Source organism: Eretmochelys imbricata, chromosome 2 (assembly GCF_965152235.1).
Source record: "Eretmochelys imbricata isolate rEreImb1 chromosome 2, rEreImb1.hap1, whole genome shotgun sequence".
NCBI lineage: Eukaryota > Metazoa > Chordata > Testudines > Cheloniidae > Eretmochelys > Eretmochelys imbricata.
The window spans coordinates 117,598,245-117,622,613 of record NC_135573.1 but is presented as its reverse complement, the minus strand read 5'-3'; the positions used below and the strand labels follow the sequence as shown (position 1 = coordinate 117,622,613).

Below are 24,369 nucleotides of genomic sequence, written 5' to 3'. Positions count from 1 at the left end.
GACCACTGGGTGTATATGGATTCCAGAATTCCTAATAAAAAGACAGAAGACTGTGCCATGGGCCACCTGAGCCACTGGGGGAGAGGGTGGGAGGGGAATAAAACAGAGAATCAAGAGACATGTTAAATGGAAAAATTATTACCAAAAAACAAACACAGAACTACTTTACCAATTTCTTGACTGCAGCAGGAAGAGCCTTGAAAGAAATACATTCAGACGAGGAAGGACCACAAGCAAATGATGACCTCGATTTTACCAACTGCCAAAGCCTTTGCCAATACTCAGGAAGTGGTGCAGTAAATTTAAAGCACACAGGTATTGATGCTCACCGATTCTTCCCTTTGTATAGATAAAATACATATGATCATCCAATAAGGTGCATTATATTGGCCAGATTTATTGTCCAAAAATACTACTGTGGAAAATGTGTCTCTGTTTAGTTGATATGGACTCCAGATTAAATAAAACCAACCAGGAAGTCATTATCCACTGTAATTTTTCAAGATTTGGTTTTAGAAAATGATGACTAAAAAACAGAGAAAATGTCCAGGTAGGTTTCTTTAAAGTGACTTAGAATTCATGTGGTGTTCATGCTTTCCTCTTATATCACTACATATTTATGCTTTCTTTGGTTAACTTCTTGGTGGCCCATAGTAGAAGGGAGGCAAAGTAGCCTGTGTGGCTACACACTATGGGAAAGATAGAATGCAAACAGTAATTGACACTGCTTAATTTTTTTCCTGGAACTTTCTTTTACATATGAATTTCACTGCTAATTAATCCACTGATTTATCCCTAAATGTATGCAGTCACAATCCAAATAAACCTTCCCTCCCCACTCCCTGAAGTTACTATTTGCAAATATAACCACAAATAAACGTGGATGAGTAAAAAACAACAACCAGAAACCAAAAATCTGAATTCAACTCAAAGTACTAAAAGTGGACTATGATTTCTATAAGATGTGCATTTCTAAAAAATGATCACAAACTTCAGTTTGCAACAGTATTCTGTAGTGTTTTTATTATGAATATGTGTTTTCTACAACATGAGTTTTGGAAATAGCATCTCAGCATGATTATAATCACAGGTTTCTGGACATAACAGAACATAGGAATATTGATGTCAAATGTGTCATCATGTTAGACTCCTCTTCTCAAGGTCTGAATCTCCCCAAGTATGTTGCTGCCCTGTTAGGTCCACAAACAATATAAATGTCGCCTGAAGACATAAACTGGGAAAAAACTGCCAACTGGATTGAGGCAGATGTGGCTTTATCAGGTCTTATAGGCCTTTGTCTCTTAGAGCAGTGTTCTCTGAACCTGAGTTCTTGGGTCTGTTTTCTAAGACTTGACTTAAGGAATAATAAGATTGTGCTTTCCTAAAGAGAAGAAAGGGGAGCAGACTACTTCAACAACTGTGTCCACTAATAGTACAGTAACTCCTCGCTTAACGTTGTAGTTATGTTCCTGAAAAATGCGACTTTAAGCGAAACGATGTTAAGCGAATCCAATTTCCCCGTAAGAATTAATGTACGGGGGGGGTTAGGTTCCAGAGAAATTTTTTTCACCAGACAAAAAAATATATATATATCTACACACACACACACACACACACACACAGTATAAGTTTTAAACAAACAATTTAATACTGTACACAGCAATGATGACTGTGAAGCTTGGTTGAGGTGGTGAAGTTAGAGGGTGGAAGAGGGTGGGATATTTCCCAGGGAATGCCTTGCTGATAAATGATGAACTAGCATTCGGCTGAGCCCTCAAGAGTTAACACATTGTTGTTAATGTAGCCTCACACTCTACAAGACAGCACAAATGGAGGGAGGGGAGACAGCATAGCAGAGACACACACCTTCTGTGGGGGGGGGGGGGGGAAGAGGAGTACGGTCCCTTTAAGTACGCTGACACCACATTCTAAGTACATAGCCTTTAAAAAGATCAGGAAGTTGAGACAGCAGCTGCGGCCAGCTCTCTCCCTCCTGAGCCCTGTAGTGTCTCCCACCTGCTCTATATGGAGAAGGAGTAAACGGGGGGCAGAAGTAGGGGGAAGGGGACACCCTGACATTAGTCCCCCTCTTCTCCCCTCCCCTGCACAGCAAGCAGGGGGCCCCCGGGAGCAGCTCCAAGGCAGAGGGCAGGAGCAGCACATGGCAGTGGGGGGAGACAGCTGAACTGCCAACAATTGGTAGGCTGCTGGGCAGCTGCTGCACAGAGAACTTAGGGGAGTGGGGAGCTGATAGGGGGGCTGCCGGTCCACCCTGGTTCCTAGCCCCCACTAGGCTAGCTCCAACGGACTGCTCTTCCTGCAAGCAGTGGACAAAACAGGCAGCTGCCAAACAACGTTATAAGGGAACATGTTCCCTAATTGATCAGCAACTTAACAACGAAACAGTGTTAACCGGGACGACTTTAAGTGAGGAGTTACCGTACTACCATTTTCCACTCTTGGGTATTGTGTCTTTTAAGGCTTGAGCTAAGATGATTAGAGGAGGGAAAATTTTGGAGGAAAACAGAAAAAGAAAAGGCTGACCATACTAAGGGGCTCGGGGTGAATTAATACACAGCATAAACTGAAGAAAGAAGAAAACAATGCCGAGTCTGAGGGAAATAGGTACAATGATTTAGGCGTGTGGACAGGGCAGAAAAAGTAGCTCCTTTAGGCATGCAATACTTGAAGATGCAGATTTTTCTGAGTTTGAGTAGGAGCAGAGAGATGCATTAAAGCAGATGGAATTTTCACAATTTCATTTGCATTCCACCTTTAAATTGATCAAAGGGTGAATTATGATCCCATGAAAGACAAACAAAATTCCAGTGGACTTCTATAGGACTTGAATTTAGCCGTCCTTTCACCAGTCCAATGTTCAATTTTATTTTACTATTTGGTACAACTGCACTTGATTCTTTTAACAAGAGGATTGCTCCCATAACAGAGATAATTTAAATGAGCTCAAATTATGTATAGCAATTTTCCTAATTTTGATTTATACTGACTGGCCTGTTAATCAATAAGCAACAATCAAGCAATATAGTGCCTGTATTACGTTCATTTTTAATCTGAAGATACGATATTTTTAAAGGAAGATTCAATTTACCAAAATCAAGAGGTCAAAACCACAGTTCATCCAAATATTTAGTTGGGACTCTACCAAATATTTAATATTATTTACTTCAAAAGCATTTTTACCTCAAGGGCTCATTGGAGTGAGTTCTCTGAATTGGTCTTAAATTATCAGGAATGCTACTGAAATGAACAATTAATGAATCTGCATAATAGCACTGGAGGTCCAAAGGTCTCTGAGCTTCTAGCAGTATAAAATACACAAATATGGGTGCTAGTAACACTGGCTTCTAATGGTGTGGGCTAAGTAGTTTAAGTATAAGATTGAAACACTAATGGTCACTGAAACCACAGACTGGGGGTAAGGGGCAGAGGAACAGGAACTGGGGTTGTCATAGGGGTTTCTTTAACTCTCTACTGATGGGGGAAATTTTGTGTGTGTCTATATTGTTACAGCCATACGTGTTGACTGGTATTTTGAAATAAATAACCAAAATAATTGAAACTGGTGTGATTATATAGTGTTATTTTGACAAATAAAATTTGCAGAATTTTAAAATACTGTATGCAGAATTTTAATTATTTTTTGGCACAGAATTCCCACAGGAATAATATTTGTATTAAGATAAGGGGTTGTATTCCTTTATGGGTTTGAATTTAATTGTGAGAATACCTAGAGCGTGGACAGGCTTTTGAAAATATTGAATCCAAGCAAATAAAACAAATAATTGGTAGGTAGCCTTCCACGTAAAGGGAGGATGTGTTTCATTGATATTATAATTGTATAATGCTTTGGGAATTTTCAGAATAAAGATGATATAGATATGTAAGTTGTTATGATTGGGATGCAACAGTCAATCTATCTTTATTGTTAAAACTTCTTTTAGCATATACTTAGGAACTAACCAAACTACCTGAAAGAAGATGTATAAGCAAGATACTGAGATATTGAGCTCTCAGGTGCAGAGGCTAGGTTTAGATTTTTTACATTTGTAACGTTATTGACATGAACTGTGACCATATAGATCATTGTTGCAACCAGGGTCCTACGGTTGCACCAGGTCTTGTGCAGAGGAGGCCAAGTGGGATGTCTATGGAAAAGTTGTAGTTTGCTGGTTATGATTATGCTGTCTGTATCATTTTTGTATTTGAAGTTATGAATATTGACTACGTACTTGTATCTTAATGTGTTTGATTCTAAGTAGCCTCAGTGAAGCATTTGGTTAGCTTCTTGAGAAAGGACTATTCTCAGTAAGTGCCAATCAAGAAACACTTAACTGACAATGGACTTTGGGAGACACCAACCCACATCTGAGCTTTCCTAGGAACATTCAAACTAACATGTAAACATGTAAACAATGGCGTTGGCCTGCAAAAAACTGAATCATTCATAGACATGTGACTTGCCCAAATGGCTACAAACTCCATCTTGTTGCTGTGACTTTGCACAGAAGAACAAAGGGATTTCCGCCCACAAGAAAGAAAATATAAAAGGCCCTGGAAGCCTCTCCATTTTGTCTTTAGCTGGCTTAAGAGATGGCCTCTCCACCCCAAAGAGATTCCAGAAAGAAACTGGAACAAAGGACAGTAACTATGGGGTGTGAGTGATTGCTGGCCCCAACTAGAAGGAGTCCAGTCTGTGAAAGAAGCTGACTGGAACATTTCTGGGGGTGAGATTTCATCTGTATTCAGTTTCCTACCGTATTAGGCTTAGACTTGCGCGTTTTTGTTTTATTTTGCTTGGTAACTTACTTTGTTCTGTCTGTTATTACTTGGAACCACTTAAATCCTACTTTTTATATTTAATAAAATCACTTTTGCTTATTATTGAATCCAGAGTTAGTGACTAACACCCGGGGGAGCAAACAGCTGTGCATATCTCTCTCTCAGTGTTACAGAGGGCAGACAATTTCTGAGTTACTCTGTTTAAAGCTTATACAGAGTAAAAACGGATTTATTCAGGGTTTGGACCCCACTGGGAACTGGGTGTGTCTGGGTGCTGGAGACAGGAGTACTTGCTAAGCTGTTTTCAGTTAAGTCTGCAGCTTTGCGGGACATGGTTCAGACCTGGGTCTGTGTTTGCAGCAGGCTCAACAAGGCAGGGTTCTGAAGTCCCACGCTGGCAGGGAAAATGGGCTCAAAGGTAGTCTCAGCACGTCAGGTGACAGTCCCAAGGGGCTCTCTGTGACTGAACCCGTCACAAAATTTGGTGTCCAAAGTTGGGTTCCTAAATCCTTATTTAGAAATTTAAATAAGTGGCCTAATTTTCAGAAGTGCTGAGTGGTTTTCATTCAGATCAAACATTAGCCACAGCTAGCTTCAGAATAATGGACAAATGCATCATCTGAAACCCTGTAAGATGGCTGAAGGAAGGGTCCCATTAGGAAACTATTTAAAACAATATGTGCTAAATAGCATCTTAATCAAGTAATCTGTTTAGCTTAACAAAGGACAACGTGATTGATATTTTTATGGTTAATACTGCAAAAGATCTTTTATCTGGCACTTCACCAACTGGCAAGCTCTATAAACCAGCATTTCTGATCTGCACTGAAAGTCTGGTTTACAGTGCGGTTGGTGTGGGGCTGGCAGGGAGCTGGAACGTGGGAGGGGCTGCGTGGCGCACTCTTGGAGGAAGTTTGGGTCCGGGAGGGGGCTTGGGAGGGGTTCTGGGTGCCGGACGGGGGGTGGGGGGGGCTCACCTCCAGAGGTTCCCCACAAGCAGCTCCCCATCTCTGCTGTTGCTGGCGGAAGCACAGCCAGGTGGCTCTGAGGGCATGCTGCCTCCGTCCCCTCTCCCTGAGTGGTGAGTCTGCGGCTTCCAGCCCATTGGCCAGGAACTGCGGCCAACAGGAGCTGCAGAGGGCAGGGCCTGCAGATGGAGGCAGCATGCCTGCTTGCAGAGTCGCCTGTCCGCACCTCCGCCAGCAGCACCAGGGATGGGAAGCCGCTTGCAGGGAGCCACCAGAGAGAAGCGCCCTCCACATCCACACCCTAGCCCCTTCCCATGCCCCAAGCCCCCTCCCGGACCCAAACTCCCTCCAAGCCCGTGCCCTGCAGCCCCTCTGTGACGTTATTGACATGAACTGTGACCGTATAGATCATTGTTGCAACCAAGGTCCTATAGTTGCACCAAATATTGTACGAAGGTTGTCAAGTAACATGTCTGTGAAAAGGTTATAATTTGCTGGTTATGATTATGCTATCTGTTATGATTATGCATATATCATTTTTGTATTTGAAGTTATAAATATTGGCTATGTACTTGTGTTTCAATGTGTTTGATTCTAAGTAGCACCAGTGAAGCATCTGGCCATCTTATTGAGAAGGGACTCTTCAGATTAAGTGCCCAATCAAGAAACACTTAACTGACAATGGACCTTGGGAGACTCCAATTCACATATGAGGAGCCTCCCTGGGAACGTTCAAGGTATCATGTAAGCAATGGCTGCTCTACATGTAAAGAACTGAGTCATGCATGGACATGTGACTTGCCCATGTGACTCCAAACTCCACCTGGCTGCTGTGATTTTCCACAGTAAGAACAAAGGGATGTCCTTCCACATGGCAGAGGATATAAAAGGCCCTGAAAATCCATCCATTTTTTCTTCAATCCTGTTTCTTACCTCTGGAGGAACTTTGCTACACTGAAGCTCTGAACAATGAACTAAATGACCCATCCAAGATGTGGATGTACTCCAAAGACTTCATTTGTGCCTGCAGTTTATTCCATCACTGCTACAAGCCTGAACCAAGAACTTTGCCATTACTGTACGTAATTGATTCCATTTAACCAATTTTAACTCTCATCTATACTTTTCTTTTTATGAATAAATCTTTTGATTTTAGATTCTAAAGGATCGGCAACAGCGTGATTTGTGGATAAGATCTGATTTGTATATTGACTTGGGTCTGGGGCTTGATCCTTTGGGATTGGGAGAACCTTTTTTTCACTGGGGTATTGGTTTTCATAACCAGTCATTCCCATAAGGAGCAGTGCTGGTGGTGATACTGGGAAACTGGAGCGCCTAAGGGAATTGCTTGTGTGACTTATGGTTAGTCAATAGGGTAAAACCAAAGTCCTCTCTGTTTGGCTGGTTTGGTGTGCCTTAATAGTAAAAGAAACCCAGCCTTGGGCTGTAACTGCCCTGCTCTAAGCCATTGGTTCTGAATTGATACTCTCAGTTGTGTCCCACCAGAGGCCGCATCGTTACACCCTCCCACACCCTGCACCGTGGCCACCTCTTCCCCCTCCCTTCAAACCCCTCTCTCTGAGTTAATCGGCATTTTTAATTTACCGGCACCCCCTCGTTCCCCCAGCATGCCCATTTAAAAAGCTTTTATTGTATGTAGTCCAAATGGATTTTTCAACATTCAGGTTAACTTTAGAATGACCTGATTCAGCCACAGGGAAAACTGCTTTGGAAAATGTGAGTTCTTTATCCTACACTGCTATAATCTCAATACTGAACTTTTGAAGTGCAGAATCAATCAAAAATGTTAATTTAAATAGAAATTCTGTCACAGCAATGCTTAATTATTAAATTCGCAAAGCAACAACTTGATCATCTGCCACACTGATTCAGGGCAACCTTAACGTATCTTAGACTCCAACCACAGCAGGGTTCCAAATCAACCTTCTTGAAGTTTTTTGGGTCAGTAGCATCCTTTCATCTTGGGGACATACTGCTTTCACTAGTCGTATCACATCTCTGCTACCAAAAATGAGTATCCCAAGTAGCAACTGGAATTATAAATTAAAATGTGTATGCCATAAATAAAGAGCAATAAAGAGTTATTGATCAGGAGTGACCACAAGATGCTTGTAACTTGGCTGGCAGAAACTTCAAACCCAGTGAAAGTGATGCTTTTGATCACTGGAAGTTCATCCAACATGCAGACACTGCAGTGCACTTTGTACCAGTAGGGTATGATGCGTGACCAAGAGTGTGGGACAAGAATAATTTTAAAAAGTGCATGGGAGGGTGAAGAGAAATAATAAGCAATAGAGAAATAGGGTGAAAAAGTGACAAATAAGTGTGCTCTTTCGTTACTATTCACAAAAGTATGATGCAGTGGTGCAAGCAAAAACCTCCATTTTAAATTTCAAAACTGCATACTCAGAATCCTGATGTAACACAGGGAGGTTTTAACAGATAAAGGGTGCAGTTAGGGGAGGACAGATTGCAGGCATTTTGGGTCAAGGATTGTATTTGTAAAACATCTTTGTATGATGCCTAGAAGAATGGGAGACTGATATTTCATTGAAGGTCCCAAGTGCTACTGTAATAAAATAATCATAATCTAAAGCAAATACTGTATTTTAAAAAATCTCTGGTTTCAGTGTAACAGCCGTGTTAGTCTGTATTCGCAAAAAGAAAAGGAGTACTTGTGGCACCTTAGAGACTAACCAATTTATTTGAGCATGAGCATTCGTGAGCTACAGCTCACTTCATCGGATGCATACTGTGGAAACTACAGAAGACATTATATACACAGAGACCATGAAACAATACCTCCTCCCACCCCACTCTCCTGCTGGTAATAGCTTATCTAAAGTGATCATCAAGTTGAGCCATTTCCAGCACAAATCCAGGTTTTCTCACCCTCCGCCCCCCTCCAAAAACCACACACACAAACTCACTCTCCTGCTGGTAATAGCTTATCCAAAGCGACCACTCTCCCTACAATGTGCATGATAATCAAGCTGGGCCATTTCCAGCACAAATCCAGGTTTTCTCACCCCCCCCACCCCCATACACACACAAATTCACTCTCCTGCTGGCAATCGCTCATCCAAACTGACCTTGGATGAGCTATTGCCAGCAGGAGAGTGAGTTTGTGTGTGTGTGTGGGGGGGGGGGTGAGAAAACTTGGATTTGTGCTCGAAATGGCCCGCCTTAATTATCATGCACATAGTAGGGAGAGTGGTCACTTCGGATGAGCTATTACCAGCAGGAGAGTGAGTTTGTGTGTGTATGGGGGTGGGGGGGTGAGAAAACCTGGATTTGTGCTGGAAATGGCTCAACTTGATGATCACTTTAGATAAGCTATTACCAGCAGGAGAGTGGGGTGGGAGGAGGTATTGTTTCATGGTCTCTGTGTATATAATGTCTTCTGCAGTCTCCACAGTACGCATCCGATGAAGTGAGCTGTAGCTCACGAAAGCTCATGCTCAAATAAATTGGTTAGTCTCTAAGGTGCCACAAGTACTCCTTTTCTTTTTTTAAAAACATCTCTGCAATAGATGAAAAAAGCTGGCTACAACGTGGGCAGCCTCTCACACAACACTGCATGTTACCCAGATCAACCAAATCTGTATGTTTATTTAAGACCAAATGTTTGAGGAAGGAGAGGAGCAAGTTGCATCTGGGAATTAGGATCCAAGCAACAGTGTCCAAATTACGGACACAATAGTAGCTATAAACAAAAATAAGTGAAACCAAATTCATGTTAACACTTATATATCAACTTACAGTTGTATAACATATGCGAAGAGCAATGATCACAGTGTTTCTGTGTACCCATTTATTCACTGCAATGGTTTATGCCCAGATTAATATTCTACTAGTAGATTCATGAATGTCACACGTAAACTTGCATTCCACAGGACAAGAAATATCAGATTAATTATTCTATTCAAGAAACCAGGCTGGGCATGGATAGAAATAATTTACAGAAACAGGACAACCACGTATGTCTCAATATGCAGAAGAATGTGAAAGACATTATTATTTTACCTGGTTTCCCATGACTGTGCCATCCTCCAGAGTCTTACAAAAACTCTTGAAATATCTGTCAATTTGCTACCCTCAAAGAGTCAAACCAACATGAGATGAACCAAGCCCTTTGTGTTTAGAAATAACATCCTTTACTTAAGAACCTAAAGGCTGGATCCAGTGCTTAAAGGTTGGACCAGAATTAAAGAAAGGAAATAAAAGTCTCCAGTTATTCTACAAGAAGTCTAACTAAAGCTTTTATTTTTTTCAGCTGAAAAGGATTCAGGAAAGCATCACTGTAAAAGCATTTTAAATGAGAGGCAAATGGCATTTAAAACAGCTTCATTTCCTATTTGGGGTGGACTTGAGAGACGAGGGAAGGGAGTATGTAGGAAGGAGTGTGGCTGAAGAGAGAAATAAAAGCACAGTAGCTGGCACTTCTGTGCAATAATATTACCAGCCTGCTGAGAGCAATTACAATAACACAGACAGCACTCGCTTTATTGTGACCTTATTGAATTAACTTTGCGGGGAAAAAACCCTGAGATTCAGCAGGGAATTTATTAGAAAACTTTAATGCCAACTTAACTTTGATCCAAAGGCCTCAATATTAAAGGTCATATCTATTACTATACTGTGGGAAACTTTGGGTCTCTTTGCTCCTGTGTTCTACCTTTCCTATCCTTGTTTTCTTTTATAAAAATAGGTCAGAACTCTCCCTCCCTCTCTCTAAGTTTCATAACACTTTTATATTAGAAACACAGTATCACTGTCTGTGTTTTACAGTAAGAGTCAGGAAGTAAAAAAAAGAAGTCTAATTTTTACCATTTCAAATGAAATCTTAAGGAAGCAAGCAGCAAATAAGGATTGAAAAAATTAAGAAACTAAATGAACACGTTCAGTACTCTGAATTCATTATTGCTATTTAGGTACACAATTTAAAAAAAAAATTCAAATAAATTAACAGGCCACAAATAATGAACCATATTCTACCAGTACTCACAGTAAATTATCACATATCACTTGTGTCAAACCCCTGTTGACTTCAGTAGGAATGGTAAATGCTCTGCACTGAACCTAAAGATCAACCCCTTTATCTGGTAAACTGGTACAATTACCTCTCCCCCTCGCCGCTCCCAAAAAGGGGGGGAATAGGTATGCTTAAAGTCTGTGGATATGAGTTTTTCAAAGGTTTGGAACAAGAACTGTCTTTTTGTTCTGTGTCTGTACAGCGTCCAGCACAATGGGATTCTTGTCCATGACTGGGGCTCCTAAGTGCTACTGTCATGCAAATAAATAGTATCACCTCCCACAACATCATGATGGGAGCTGCAGGTACTCAGAACCGCTCTCAGGTCATTCATGTATTGGGCTGCTTACATGTTACCCCCTAGAAGAACTACTGCTGACAGATCTGCAGGGCTGATGGGTATTTACTTGAAACGAAAATACTCAGCTTTTCAGCCCGAGAGTATGGGGGGGAGAGAGAGAGAGAGAGATGTTCTGTGCTTTTATTAATGGGTATAAAAAGGTGTGAGAAACAAGAAGCCTGCTGTTACATTGTGCTGCTCCATTCAAGTGAGAGTGTGCATTAATAAAGTGGGAAATGGTGGCAAACTGAATCAGGCACAGAGGCTTAATCATTAATGTAGGGAAGGGAGGCCTAGAGTATTACTAAGAAAAGGGTAAAATGTGCAAGCGCCTAAGTGATTTAGGAACTTAAATATCATTAACTCTCAATGTAACTTGGGCTCCTAAGTGCCCAAGTCACTGTTGAAAGTAGGACTTATACATTTCTGAAAATTTCACTCAAAAGCATGAAGCACCAATACTGGATGAGTACCAGCGTACTGCTTCTAGCAGACTTTGGGGCAAGAGACTCACGCTCACTTTTTAGCCTGCAAACCGCTATGCAATGATATTTGTTACAGATCCTCCTTTCTCAGCAGCCTCTGTGTCATCTCTTAATACAATAAAAAAAACACAGGTCCAAACACAATGTTTCTTAACCTAACTCAGGCTTCAAAACATTTTAATACATCAGGAACAGAAACCATTGTTATTATTTAGGCCGTGCCTATACTGTACTGAAAAACCTGCTTGCTGAACTGGCTTAAAACGAAGTTCAGGCTACTTTGATTTTAAACATGGTTTTGGTGGCCAGTGTGTGAAACACTGTTTTTAAACTCAATTTAAATAAGATTTCACCTTCTTCATTTGAGTCAGACAAAGCAGGTTTAATCTAAATTAGTCTCATGTTTAATCTGAGTCAATCTGAAGAGTTTAACATGTTCCAAACCAATTTGGCAAAGACTATTTGAGCCCTACTGTGAACATAGGTCCTCATTTTCCAACTAAGAGATGCATGCCTTTGACTCTAGATCTGCTTTCTCCACACAAGGTCCCCACAACACATCCTTCTGTACAGTCAAGGAATGTACATAATCTGCAATGATACAGTAAATGTCAGCTCCTTTGCTTTCTGATTTGCTTTACTCTTGATAAAAAGATTGATTAAACATCTAGGTTTTAATGGGTTTTGACTTAGTAACCACTGTAATTTAGTTCCTTTGAAGGCTGTCTTGCCAATGTCCTCTCATTTGAAGACAGATTCTTTTTATTCACTACTTTGAACATTTGTGTAAAAGTACAAGCGGCCAGCAGAATGGCTACCAGAATAGTAAACTGAACTTTACAAGATTTTTACCATTTAGTCTTATGTTCTTTATGCTATTTAACAGCCTCTTTTGATAGTAGAAACCTTTTAACTTTATAGTACATAACAGTAAAATCTCTTGCTCTCCCCAGAGTGGGTTTTGTGTGTCATTCTTTAGAGAGCTAGAAGAGAATATGAAATACAGGAACTGGAGTCCCAGTTTTCACATTGATTCAATCATGATAGGTGGAACATGCCAGGTCTCCACAATAATATTCAGTTCACTAAGATGGCAGCTGTCTTGTCATTTTGGTTGTCCTTTTTCATATGTTCAAACTAGTAAATAAAAAGAATCTATCTAGAACCAATATTTTTCAAATGAGAGAACCTTGGTGTTACACTTCAGGATCTTGAGGAACTAAAATTACAGTGGCTACTCAGTCAAAGACCATTAAAGCCTGGGGGACCTGTTCCTGTAACACTGAAATCAGTGGGAGCTCTGCCACGGATTTCCATAGATGCAGGAACAAGCTTTGGACGTTTAATCAAACCTTCCCATCCCCCAGGACTGAGACCTCGGTGAACTTGTGACTCTCCTCTTTCCTTTCTCCGCTACCATACCCGCTCGTTCGCTAAATCCTGCTGCTGTTACTTCTTTAAATTGGTCACTTTGCAAAAGTTGCTCAGATATTACAATGATGGCAACTTGGTATAAATGCTCAGATAGAGTTATCCCCCTCCCACCAAAATCATTGTCCCTAATGGGTGTCTGATCTCTCACCCTGGTTAGTGTAACTCTCTCTTCTCTGCCCTCCACGACTCTCACCATCGGCCCAAAATACCACTGGTCTGCTCTGACCACCCACTAAACTCTCCAATTCCTCTCTGTCTCTTCCTAAATCAAATTCAAAGCTTCTCCTCATCTACAGAGACCTAGATAATCTTGATATTTCCTACTCTTTTCAATACTTTCATCTTACTCCTCTCCCGTTTTCATTTTTTCTACTCAACTTTGCGCCTTTTATCAAGCTGCCACTATGCCTAGAACAGTCTCCCTGTCCTCATCCACAGTGTACTCCCGTTCTCTGCTCCTTCAAAGAAGAGATCCTCATGCAACCCCCAACCCTTTTTGTCATCATTAATAATCTCCTTCTTTCACTCCTGAACCATTGTCTCATGTCCTGGCTTATGCATTTGTTGTTTTAGTTTGATTTAGATGGTCAGATCTTTAAGGGAATGAATACCTCTCTCTTGCTCTGTGTAAAGAACCATTTAAAGCCATAGCACTATAAATGATTTATAAATAACAAAATAATGAACAATACCTTCTATGAGACATGGAAAACCCTGAACTCAAGTCTTACCAGGTAAGTTGTAAGGATAATTTCTTTTTAAGTTTGTAGTTTTAAAGTCTAACAACAACATATTCTGTTGCTTAAATGATCTTAAATGATTAAAGGATCTTAAATGTTTGTTGCATATATTTACCGTAAAAGCTTTGCAGTTTACCTTTAAAATCATAGGAGCTAAATAAAAAAAATCATGAAATGTAAAATTAGGAAGGAAGTAAATAGCTGCTTCACTGGTGCTATTTTTAACTCCTATTTGGTGCTCAGTGTTATCTTCTTGTCAAGTATTCAACCTTCTTCACCTCTTCCCCCCATTTCCTTTTTCCCCATTCTCATTAGACATGTCTTTAATTTGGAAGTTGTCCTCAAGACAGTCTGTAAAACACTATGATTGAAGCAAACAGCATGGTCAGCATTTGCCAGGTCTCTCTCATTTAGATGATTGTCATATGTGCAGCTTATTACTGCATTAAGCTAGTGGGGGTAGAAGAAAGAGAATGGATGGTCTTAAGATACCAGACTTGGACTTGGGAGATCTTAGTTCAATTCTCAGCCCTGCTAGAAGCTTCTTATGTGACCTCAAGTAAGTTACTTAAGCCCCAACACAGGAGAGCACTTAAGCATATGCTTAATCTTAAGCATGAATGGTCTCATTCATTTAAATGAGACATCTCACATGCTTAAAGTTAATCATGTGTTTATGTGCTTATCTGGATCAAGTCCTTAATCTCTCTGTGCCTTATTTCCCATGTGTAAAATAGGAATAATAATTCCTTTCACCCAGCCTTTGTCTCATCTAGTTTGTAAGCTTTTCAAGGCAGGGACTTTCTCCTACTATGTTTATGTACAGCACATAGCACAATGGGTTCACAATCTTGGTTGAGGCCTTTAAGCTAGCCCTTAAAAAATTTGCTTCCTCTTTCCTCATAATAGTATATAATGTATATGGCAAAAACCATCCTACCGTCATTTCAATGGATTGGTTCCTTAATGTTATTTATTCTACAGTATTTTACATACCAATTTTTGGACCTCTTCCCATACAGCACATACAAATCACTCCAAAGCAATTTACAACATGTCAAATTGCTTAAGGAGACTCTTAAAACTCTAATGTTTGAAGTTCACCATTGGCGTGATTTATTATTGATGTTCCACTGTTATAACTTGACAGTTAAGAAATACTGATAAATGTAAACACATTATTGATGTCAATTAAAAAAGCACAAGATTGATTAACCTCCCAGAGGTGCCCTGGCACAAGCAGTTAGAGAGTAATGACCATCAATAAGTATTCACTACTGAGAAACGCACAGGGAAATTAGGTTGCTGGGAGACACAAGGTACTTTTGATTAAAATTAAAATCATTAAAACAGACAAGGTGAGCACTGGGTCAACATTAAAAGTAAGCAAAGTACAAACAAGGTGCTGTAGTATTAACATGAAAGGCTAACTGGTCAGGTCATATGATGCTCTGATTAAACATATTACCTGACGAAATGGTTAAAATAACCCAGATCAATGTATTTGGATACATAATCTGCACACAGACACAATAGATTGTGAGCATATTATTACTTTTTTTTCTGCCATAGTGTTTATGAGTCCCAGACATAGACCAGGACCCCATTGTGCTAGGAGCGATACAAAGGGGAGCAAAAAGATGGTCCTCCAAAGAGCTTATACATATTGTGTGTGCGCGCATGTGCCTATTTACTGTACACCGACAGTACATATGTATACATTATCTAGCTGGCCAGGGAAATAATAACAACTGTTCACATTCCTCATGTGAACTCACCATTTAGATGATGTGTGTGTACACACACAGGACAAAAATGTACACATCTGACATACCTGACAGACACATGAACGTGACCCAACCAACCTATTTTCATGCTTGTAATTTACAAAAATGGAATTCTCCACAGATTCCAGCCATCTCAAAGAGCCGCTGGCCTGCTGAGCTGGTGAAATTTAGAGCTGGCTAAGTGCAAGCGTGCGTCTAGTACCAACACTAACTTCCTCCACTAACACATTGCCAAACTGACTTCCTCTCTCCTAAATGAGCCATTTTCCTATAGATAGCCCTCTCCCACACACACACTCAAATGCTCACTGACTCTGGGTAGTGCTATATTATTATTACTCATCTGTATTGTGGAAGTGCATAGAGGTCCTAAGCCCACTGAGCCAGGTAGAAACATATATGAAAGATGTTGCCTACCCTAATGATCTTACCATTGAAGTATAAAGGTGACACAACAGACGGAGAAGCACAAGGTAACCCAGAAACAACAGTGGTCAGCATGACAGGCAGCGGTCTTGCCACACCAGCTGCTTAACCACTGTCAAGTTTTTTTCAGGCATCATGGCAAAGGAGAGTTTTAAGGAGGACAAGGTTGCTTTGCAGTTTTTGATTGAGAGAAGAAAGGTGGAGTAGTGGGCCCCTTATTTTCTCCCTACCTCCCAAAAGTCAAACTCTCCTTGTTTTTTATAAATATTACATATAGAATCTGTCACTTGGAGTTTAGTCACAGAGCAAACTGCAACAATCATTTGTGAAAATACAACCTTGTCTTCCATCAGGAGTGTTAGATTGAAAGCCTAAAGACTAACATTGCCCTGGAGACTGGAACAGGTATAACCTAGAGAGCGATATCACCTGAAGAAGGGTATAATGTCTGTTACACTTCCTGCACATTCAGATGTTTGAAATTAAACTGTTGTGACAGCTCTGGGCTTTTGCATCTGTTACAATATTGCATATTCTCTAATACTATACCATATGCCAAGATAAAAACTATTTGAGAAGACTGGTCGGAAGCAGGTCTCACCTTGCTAATAATGTCCTGGGACGGACCAAACATTAATCCCTCTGGATTTTTATTCAAATTTATCAAAGCGTGTTCGAAGTTATTCTTACTTCAGTTCACTTCCTGCATCCCACTCTATCCCTTTTTTCCAAAGCTATGACCAGCTAAAAGACAAAAAATGTGCATATTCTTAAATTACAAAACACTATTAGTTAGATTTTTCTTACCTCACTGACCACTGTGTTAAGTGTCAGCAAGGAGAACACCTACTCCTCTTTCCAAGGGACAATATTGAAAATTCAGCCATTGTAAGGCTTTTAATCACTTCTTCATTCTATGCTTCCCCCTCTTGCTGCATGCTTCTTGGTGCCTGCTTAAAACAGGGGCAGTTGCATTTGACAAAGATTTGTACCTCTTGAGTTCTCCTTTCAAATGAACTCAAACTTAAGTGCAATTTGAATGAAACAAACAAGGTTTGCTCAGTTTCAAATGAAAGATAAAAATCAGCACAAGCTTGAATATGTAAAAAAGTTCAAAGACAGGTGAGCCAAATTGCAATTAATTGCAAACCAAGAGGAAGACTGGTCTTTCAATTAAAGCACTGGACTGGGACTCAGGAGATCTGGATTCAACTCCCAGCTCTACCACAGACTTCCTGTAAGACCTTGGGAAAGTTCTTAATATCTCTGTTTCTCTTCTGTGAAATGGAGATATTGTGTCCCCCCAGTGATTTGTCTATTTACACTGTAAGCTCTTTGGCGCAGGGACTGTCTCTACTGTAATACAAATAAATAACTAATCTCTGACAACAAAAATCATAGGTAAAATGGTAATGAACCACCAAGAGAGGAAAGCTATTAGTAAATACATTTGCGGAGAAAAGAAGACACACTTTTTTTTAACTTCACTGAGATCCACAGGGCTGGGAGAGCTATCCAAAAGAACAGAGTGGAAAAAAGAAATCAATATTAGGCTTTAAAAAAAGCCAATAGGGATGGGTTAGCATGTCGATATGCAGGAGAGTTGGGTTCAGGATGAAGTTGGGGCTTCCATTTCCTAGGCCAGCAGAGATAGGAAAATATGCTGGGTCACCATCAAGAGAAAAGGTGCAAGCTTACTGACTATCAATCACTCTGCTAGCTGACTTGCAGAAAGGCTCTTGGAGACAGCAATGTGCTTTTGTTTCTGGCTTCCACATAAGGAGATAAACAACATACATGGTTCTGAGGAAAGGGCAGAGAAAAAGAGGGAGAGGGGAAATGATCAAAGCCAAATAAACAAACAAATGCCCACTCCCTTCCCTGGAAATATACTCCATCCACACTGTAGATTATCTGGAAAAACAGGCGAAAGCAGGTTTTCCATTCAGAGATACAGAACTTACGTTAGCAATCTTATCACTCTATGTTGCACGGAGTTTTTCAATTCCGGGGAGATAATTACAGGCACTCTGAGATATTTTTTTTTGTAAAGTTTAGAATTACGTGCAAGAGTTAAAAAGTTAAAATAAAATCAGTTCAGATGAGCCTGTTGAAGCAAGCAGTAAATTCATTTGTCACCTTTACATGTTTTTTCCCAGTAGCAAATCTGATAAAAAGAAACCTCATTTGTGTACAAAGATAATTTGCAGTCAGTAGCAACAGAAACGTTCAGATTTTTGGTTCATGAACCCCCAGCATCAACAGTAATCAGTACAAATTTCAACAATGTTGTGGGTGTTCAAACAACCTTCTGAATGGGGGTTCAAGGCTCTCTCCAACTATGCTGTGCTCTTGGCTACAGTATTGCCATTACATAACCAAAGATATTACATAATTTTGCAACTCTCACATAACAAGAGGGAAAAAACCCCCTAAATGTTTGTCTTATCTGTAGACTTAAATTAAAATTACTAGCAAGAAATTTCATACTCAAGGTTCTGCTGCTAAGTGCATTCTGCCTCTAATGCTTAGTAGTCTAAGTAGTTCTCTTGCAGGGAGAGAAGGTCTATATGATGGTGAACTCCAAGTCCATTAAAGATTTTGTAGATTGGACCCAGCACTCTGAATGCTTAAAAAGTACCTGCCCACTTCTCCCAAAATATTTTACCTACCACTGTTGCAAGTAAAACTAAGCTTATTAGAACTGAAAAGATCAGAGGGAAAAATAAAAAACCTCTTCTTTCTCAATTATGTTAGTTTGTGTCTGTATGAGCCTATTCCATTGTTCCCCCCATATAGTCAGTCAGCCCCATTTGTGTAAAACAACAGGAAAATATGGTGGTAAAACCACAAAAAAAATTGGCAGTGGGATCCAAAAGCAAGTTCAGAACCTAAGCAAAATTTAATTTTTGCTTTTCAAACTGACTACACTTCAAATTGTCTGTGCCCCTCCAACATTCTCTAAAAACCTGTGAACATTAAAAATATAAAAATGTTGAATACAGCAACACATACAATACTAAAAGATTACCATTTAACCAAACCACTTAGGAGGTGCTGAAAGGAAGAAAAGATTCAAAATATTCTATGCTTCATTTTTTATGCTGTAGATATATTCTTACTGATTCGTAATAATATCAGTGCTGTTCTAGTACTTTCATCAGCCACAACCTCTGGTATCACCAAGTTGTTGCTTGCATCCATAACACTGCTGAGGGGACATATTGGCAATGACTGCATCAAAAAGGTCAAGCACTCTGGATATGCCCTACTGTACCGGATATAATGTAACTCAAAAAGCAAACTATTAATCCAGAGGAATTGTTCTAACGGTAGAGTATACACAAACAGAGGTTCTAACTTGAAATATACTTGTCAACTAATTACAGTAAATTGCAATGAAAAAAACAAGGCTTACAAGATTAAGACAGGTGTGGCATAACCACACGACTGGGAGATAGGAACTCCTGAATTCTAATATTGGATCTGACAGTGACTCTGGCTGTATCACTCAACACTGCTTCAGTTTTCATCTCAATATAATGGGGATAATGCTTACCAACCCCAAAGAATACTGCAAGGATTAGAAGAGATTAATTATATGCTGTGAATGTGAAAAATATTTTAAGTGTTTGGTACTTAGTATTATAAGCACAGCCCATTAAATAGAGTTGTCATAGCTCACAAACATTCTTCTTACAGGTTTCAGAGTAACAGCCGTGTTAGTCTGTATTCGCAAAAAGAAAAGGAGTCCTTGTGGCACCTTAGAGACTAACCAATTTATTTGAGCATGAGCTTTCGTGAGCTACAGCTCACTTCATCAGATGCATACCGTGGAAACTGCAGCAGACTTTTATATATACACAGAGAATATGAAACAATACCTCCTCCCACCCCACTGTCCTGCTGGTAATAGCTTAGAAAGCAAAGTCAAACAATTCAAATGATATTAAAGAGAGGAGTCATTACTCTCCATCTGTTCACTCAGAGTATGGCTATACCTGGAAGATAAGTTAGCACTAATCAGGGAAACCCTCACGTAGTGCTCCTCCAGAAGTTTATAACGTATTGTTGGTCACCCTGCAAGAGAATCTTCTGTATAAAGCACAATTCTCCTCAGTTTGGACTACGTGAAAGAACAAGCAAAAGCAATGAGGCCTCCAAACCTTTTTACTGAAGGGTACTTCAGTGATATGATGTCAAAACAAGAATGATTGGTACTGTAGTCTTCATATCTGGTGGGAAATCCAGAGTAATTCCTTCTTAAATGTAGAGCTAGAAGACTAAAGCCTTCAAGTTTCAATCTAAGGCTAAAAAGAAGTCTTTTGTAGGATGAAAAATAATAATAATAAATAGTTTTGTGGATTAAAATAGGCATTTAACCAAAACACACTGGTCCCATACAGATTTTCATTTTGGTGCAGTGAAAATCAAAGGCTGTTGTGATGTCATGAAGAGAACTGGCTAGGACTTGAACACACACAACACAAATGAGCCTTCAAAGTGGCTTGTATAAACCCTCAATCTAAACAAAAGCAATATTTTTTTTTCAGGGAAGCCTCTCCAATCCCCCTCATGTTCAAACAGTAGTAATAGTTTTTCAGAGAAGTCATGGGAGCATAAATAGAAATAGTTTGATAAGCAAGTGGCAGACATCATATCACACTAGTGGTGACAGTAGAACTCATTCCACATACAAAGGATTTTACATTAAAGTTACCGTGCTCTTCTAGAGCTGACTGTATGCTGGCATTAACAACTGCAACTTTTCCACTCTTTTAATGATGACAATACGCTGGTCACAGTGTATAATCCCCTTCTCTGCTGTTAGCAGACCAGACACAAGAAAAACCTCCATACTATGTGCTATGGGCAGAAAAGAATCTGTGAGCTGCTCCCTCCCTTACCCATCCTATTTTCAAATCAAAACCAATACCAATAACTAGGAAAGTGTGGGAAGACAGAGGTTGAGATTAATGTTTCTCCATGCTTTATAGCTTTTTATAAAGCTCCTTTTAAAACATTCAGGAAAATACTGTGGTAACTGACATGAAATGACAGTAATCTGTCACTATTTCACATTTCCCACTAGACTGATTTAAATTGTTATTTATGAACCTTATACTTCAATGGTCACTTTGATGACTAAACCATAAATTAGCATGTAAATTTGATTTCACAGTAACAACAAATTGTCAGCAAGCTGGGATATTATTTAATTTCTATCGACATGCAATGAAAAAGTCAGCAATACCAGATGTGCTATATTATAATAAATCCCCAAACTTACAAAAATGCACACTACATCTAATATTTGCTTCATTGCTTTTGTGTTTAAAAACCAAAACAATTTATATAATATATGTTTTAGGGTTGGTTTTAAATATAAACCCATTATTTTATGTCAGTTCACTTCATTAATTAAATTGTTCAATTAAAATAAGACTGAAAATAAACAATCAAGATGTTAGAGAAATGTGAGTCACGCAAAAACTGTGTTTTTCATGGAACAGATGATTGTAAGTGTGACACAGAATGGAAGAAACTCTAGGTCTGTTGTACTTTCACCCTAATTTATATGTGTACTTTAGGACAAAGCGGAGACTTGTTTCTTAATATTTAGAGCTTGCTTTATAGATGAAGTGCTGACAGCATTGATGTATATAATTTGTTCCACAATAAAACACTGACAATGACTTTTGCTTATTTAGAAATACATTTTTCATTTGATAGAGACTAATTCAGCTTCAGTTATCCCAAATATCAACATTCAAAGCCCCCCACAGCTCAGACATCTCTGAAATTCACTTGCTAAACTCATTTCCTTCTATTAGATTATGTTTTTAAAGAGAAGCCTCACCACATACCATCTGCTATTATTTTTACTCCAATAAAAATATATCTGTATATAGATACATATACACCCTTTGACAGTCAGACTTAGAGAGATTCTATCTTGTCTGAAAGAAGAAAAAAATTAAAAGGGTGTCCAAAGAAATGCTTAGATAAAATTAACACTTCCAAAATAGTGAAAATATTCCATATCTGACAAGAATTTCCCCTTCTATTTCTACAAAATCCCCTGCTTTTTAAATATATTTTTCCCTGAAATTGTACACAGAGTGATCTCAAATGCAATCGAATTAAAGACGTTTTTTGAATCAGCAGGTTTGCTTAGAACATGAAAGAAACCCCACTGGAGAGTAAAAGCTCTTAAAAGCTATAGACTTAGTAACTGATTAAGGTCTTCCTATAGCGAATGTAAGGTGAAGATAGTCAAGACAAATTAAAGAACAAAATTGAGAAACAGACAAATTGTAGAAGAGAAAAATATAGATCTCTAAATGATCTTGCTGATTTACAATGCATTTAAGTTATGTGTATCAAACCATTACAAATTAAGACTATTTTAAAATTTAAATATAAAGAGGGAAATTTTCAAATGTGAAAATCCAAACTGAAAATCAGTGGGAGTTGAGTGCCTAAGTGTAAAGCTACGATTTAGTTATGGAAGTCGCTGTCCGTGGGGTCAGGGAGCTGTGAGGTACCCCTGCCGCCTCTGGCAGCCCCTGGAGCTCCAAGCCGCCGTAAGTGGCAGGGTACCCCGCAGTTCCCGGCTGCCATGGGCAGCAGGGGCCCCTGGAGCTGCCGGTGGTGGGGGAACTCCCGCAGCTCCCGGCCGCCACGGGCAGCGCAGGAACCCGAGTTCCCAGCCGCCACAGGCAGCAGAGAACCCCTGCAGCTCCTGGCTGACACCAGAGGTGGGGCACCCCACAGCTCCTGGCCCCCACAGGCAGTGGGGGATCCCCCAGAGCTGCAGGCGGCAGGGGTACCCCGCAGCCCCTGCCCTGCTTCAGGCAGTGTGGGGACCTTCAGATCCCCATTTTATCAGCGATATTTTTAAATAAAAGTCATGGACAGGTCACAGCTTCCGTGAATTTTTCTTTTTTGCCCGTGGCCTGTCTGTGACTTTTACTAAAAATATCTGTGACAAAATCTTCGCCTTAACTATATGCCCTTTGTGCCTTTGAAAATTTCCCCCGACAGGTGTAATTGTGTCTTTATATGTCTGAGCCATTTTCACCGGGGTTTGCATGTTCATAGCTGAAGGCAAAATATGGCCCTAGAGGATTATTTCTAGATTGACAATTACGAGATCATCTCTTATTAAATTCATTTTTGTGTGTGAATACTTCAGAGTAACAAGGCGAACAAAATGAATGGATTAAAATGGTTCTGTTGATGTCATGACAACAGTCATTATTGTGTTTTGAATAAACTTTAAACACAAATGTTTTCATGGATCCAAACAAAGACTGAATGGTCATCTTGTGACAATGTCACTTAAAAAATATGACAACTGTATTTGCTAGTGGCTACCTGGTGCCTATTATTTTATAAACAGGAACCAAACGAGATAGTGGGAGTGTAGAACAGAGATTAACCTAACTTGCTACTGTTATCTCCCTGCTCCTTTTTTCTTTAGGCATCAAAACAACAAAAGCACATATTTGAAGGACCCAACCAATTTTGTGTGTTCTTTCACCAGCTAGGTTAGAAAAAGTGCTTTCTTCCTTTCTCCACCATGTCAACTGACATGAAATAAGATCCAAGACCCAATTCTGCAAAGCCCCATTGAGATTTTGGAGGACTGGTCACATAAATATTATATGGTTGAAGCACAGGACTCAGAATAAGTAGAGCAGGGTTTTATTCCAAGCTCTGTCACAGACATACTGTGATGCCTTGGACCAAATCACTTAGGACCAAATTTTCCCAAGCATGGCCTCCAAATATAATTGCCTCAATTTGAGAATATTGAACTTGACACAGGCAGGACCTGAGCACCAACAGCTCCACTTAGGTTAATGGGACCAGTGAAAGCTAGGTCATAGGTGTGTCCAGTTGGATACCTAAATGTTAAGGCATCCAAAATTAGAAGACACCTATGAATTTGAATCATTTGCGGCTTGTTAGCGCCAAACAGCAGGTCATATGAGTGCGACCTCCTCCCCCACCAAAGAACAAACCTTCTTTCAACAAATAATATCAGAGGTATTCTTCTGCTGTTATTGAATGGTTAATGGTTGACTCTACTTAGCAAGCGGTCTTCCAGCTTTTTAATTTAGAGCTGTCCTTTGCCTCCATAAAACCTGCAGCCTCAGACCCTCCCTGACATGGGAGAAATAAATTTGAAGAACAATCTCAGCTTTCGCTTGAAATAAAAATCTTTCTAGCCCCTTTCCTTGCAAAGAAAGCCTACAAAATATAAATAAATATAAAATAATCATGAGGATTGAAAGAAAATGGTAAGCTAGGCTCTATTTCTGAAG

The 24,369-nt window shown here is 39.7% G+C and overlaps 1 protein-coding gene across 9 annotated transcripts in view; it reads right to left on the bottom strand.

Annotated features, from left to right (window-relative positions):
* The window catches only part of LYRM4 (LYR motif containing 4), a 144,814-nt gene that overhangs the window by 79,893 nt on the left and 40,552 nt on the right, over positions 1-24,369 (bottom strand). The window contains exon 3 of one of the 9 annotated variants that reach the window (XM_077810690.1): positions 193-339. The exons of the other annotated variants lie outside the window; for them this stretch is intronic. Coding sequence (XP_077666816.1) covers positions 253-339 — 87 coding nt within the window. The 3' untranslated portion in view covers positions 193-252. Of the gene's footprint in view, positions 1-192; positions 340-24,369 lie in introns of those variants that run through there. 9 annotated transcript variants of the gene reach the window in all.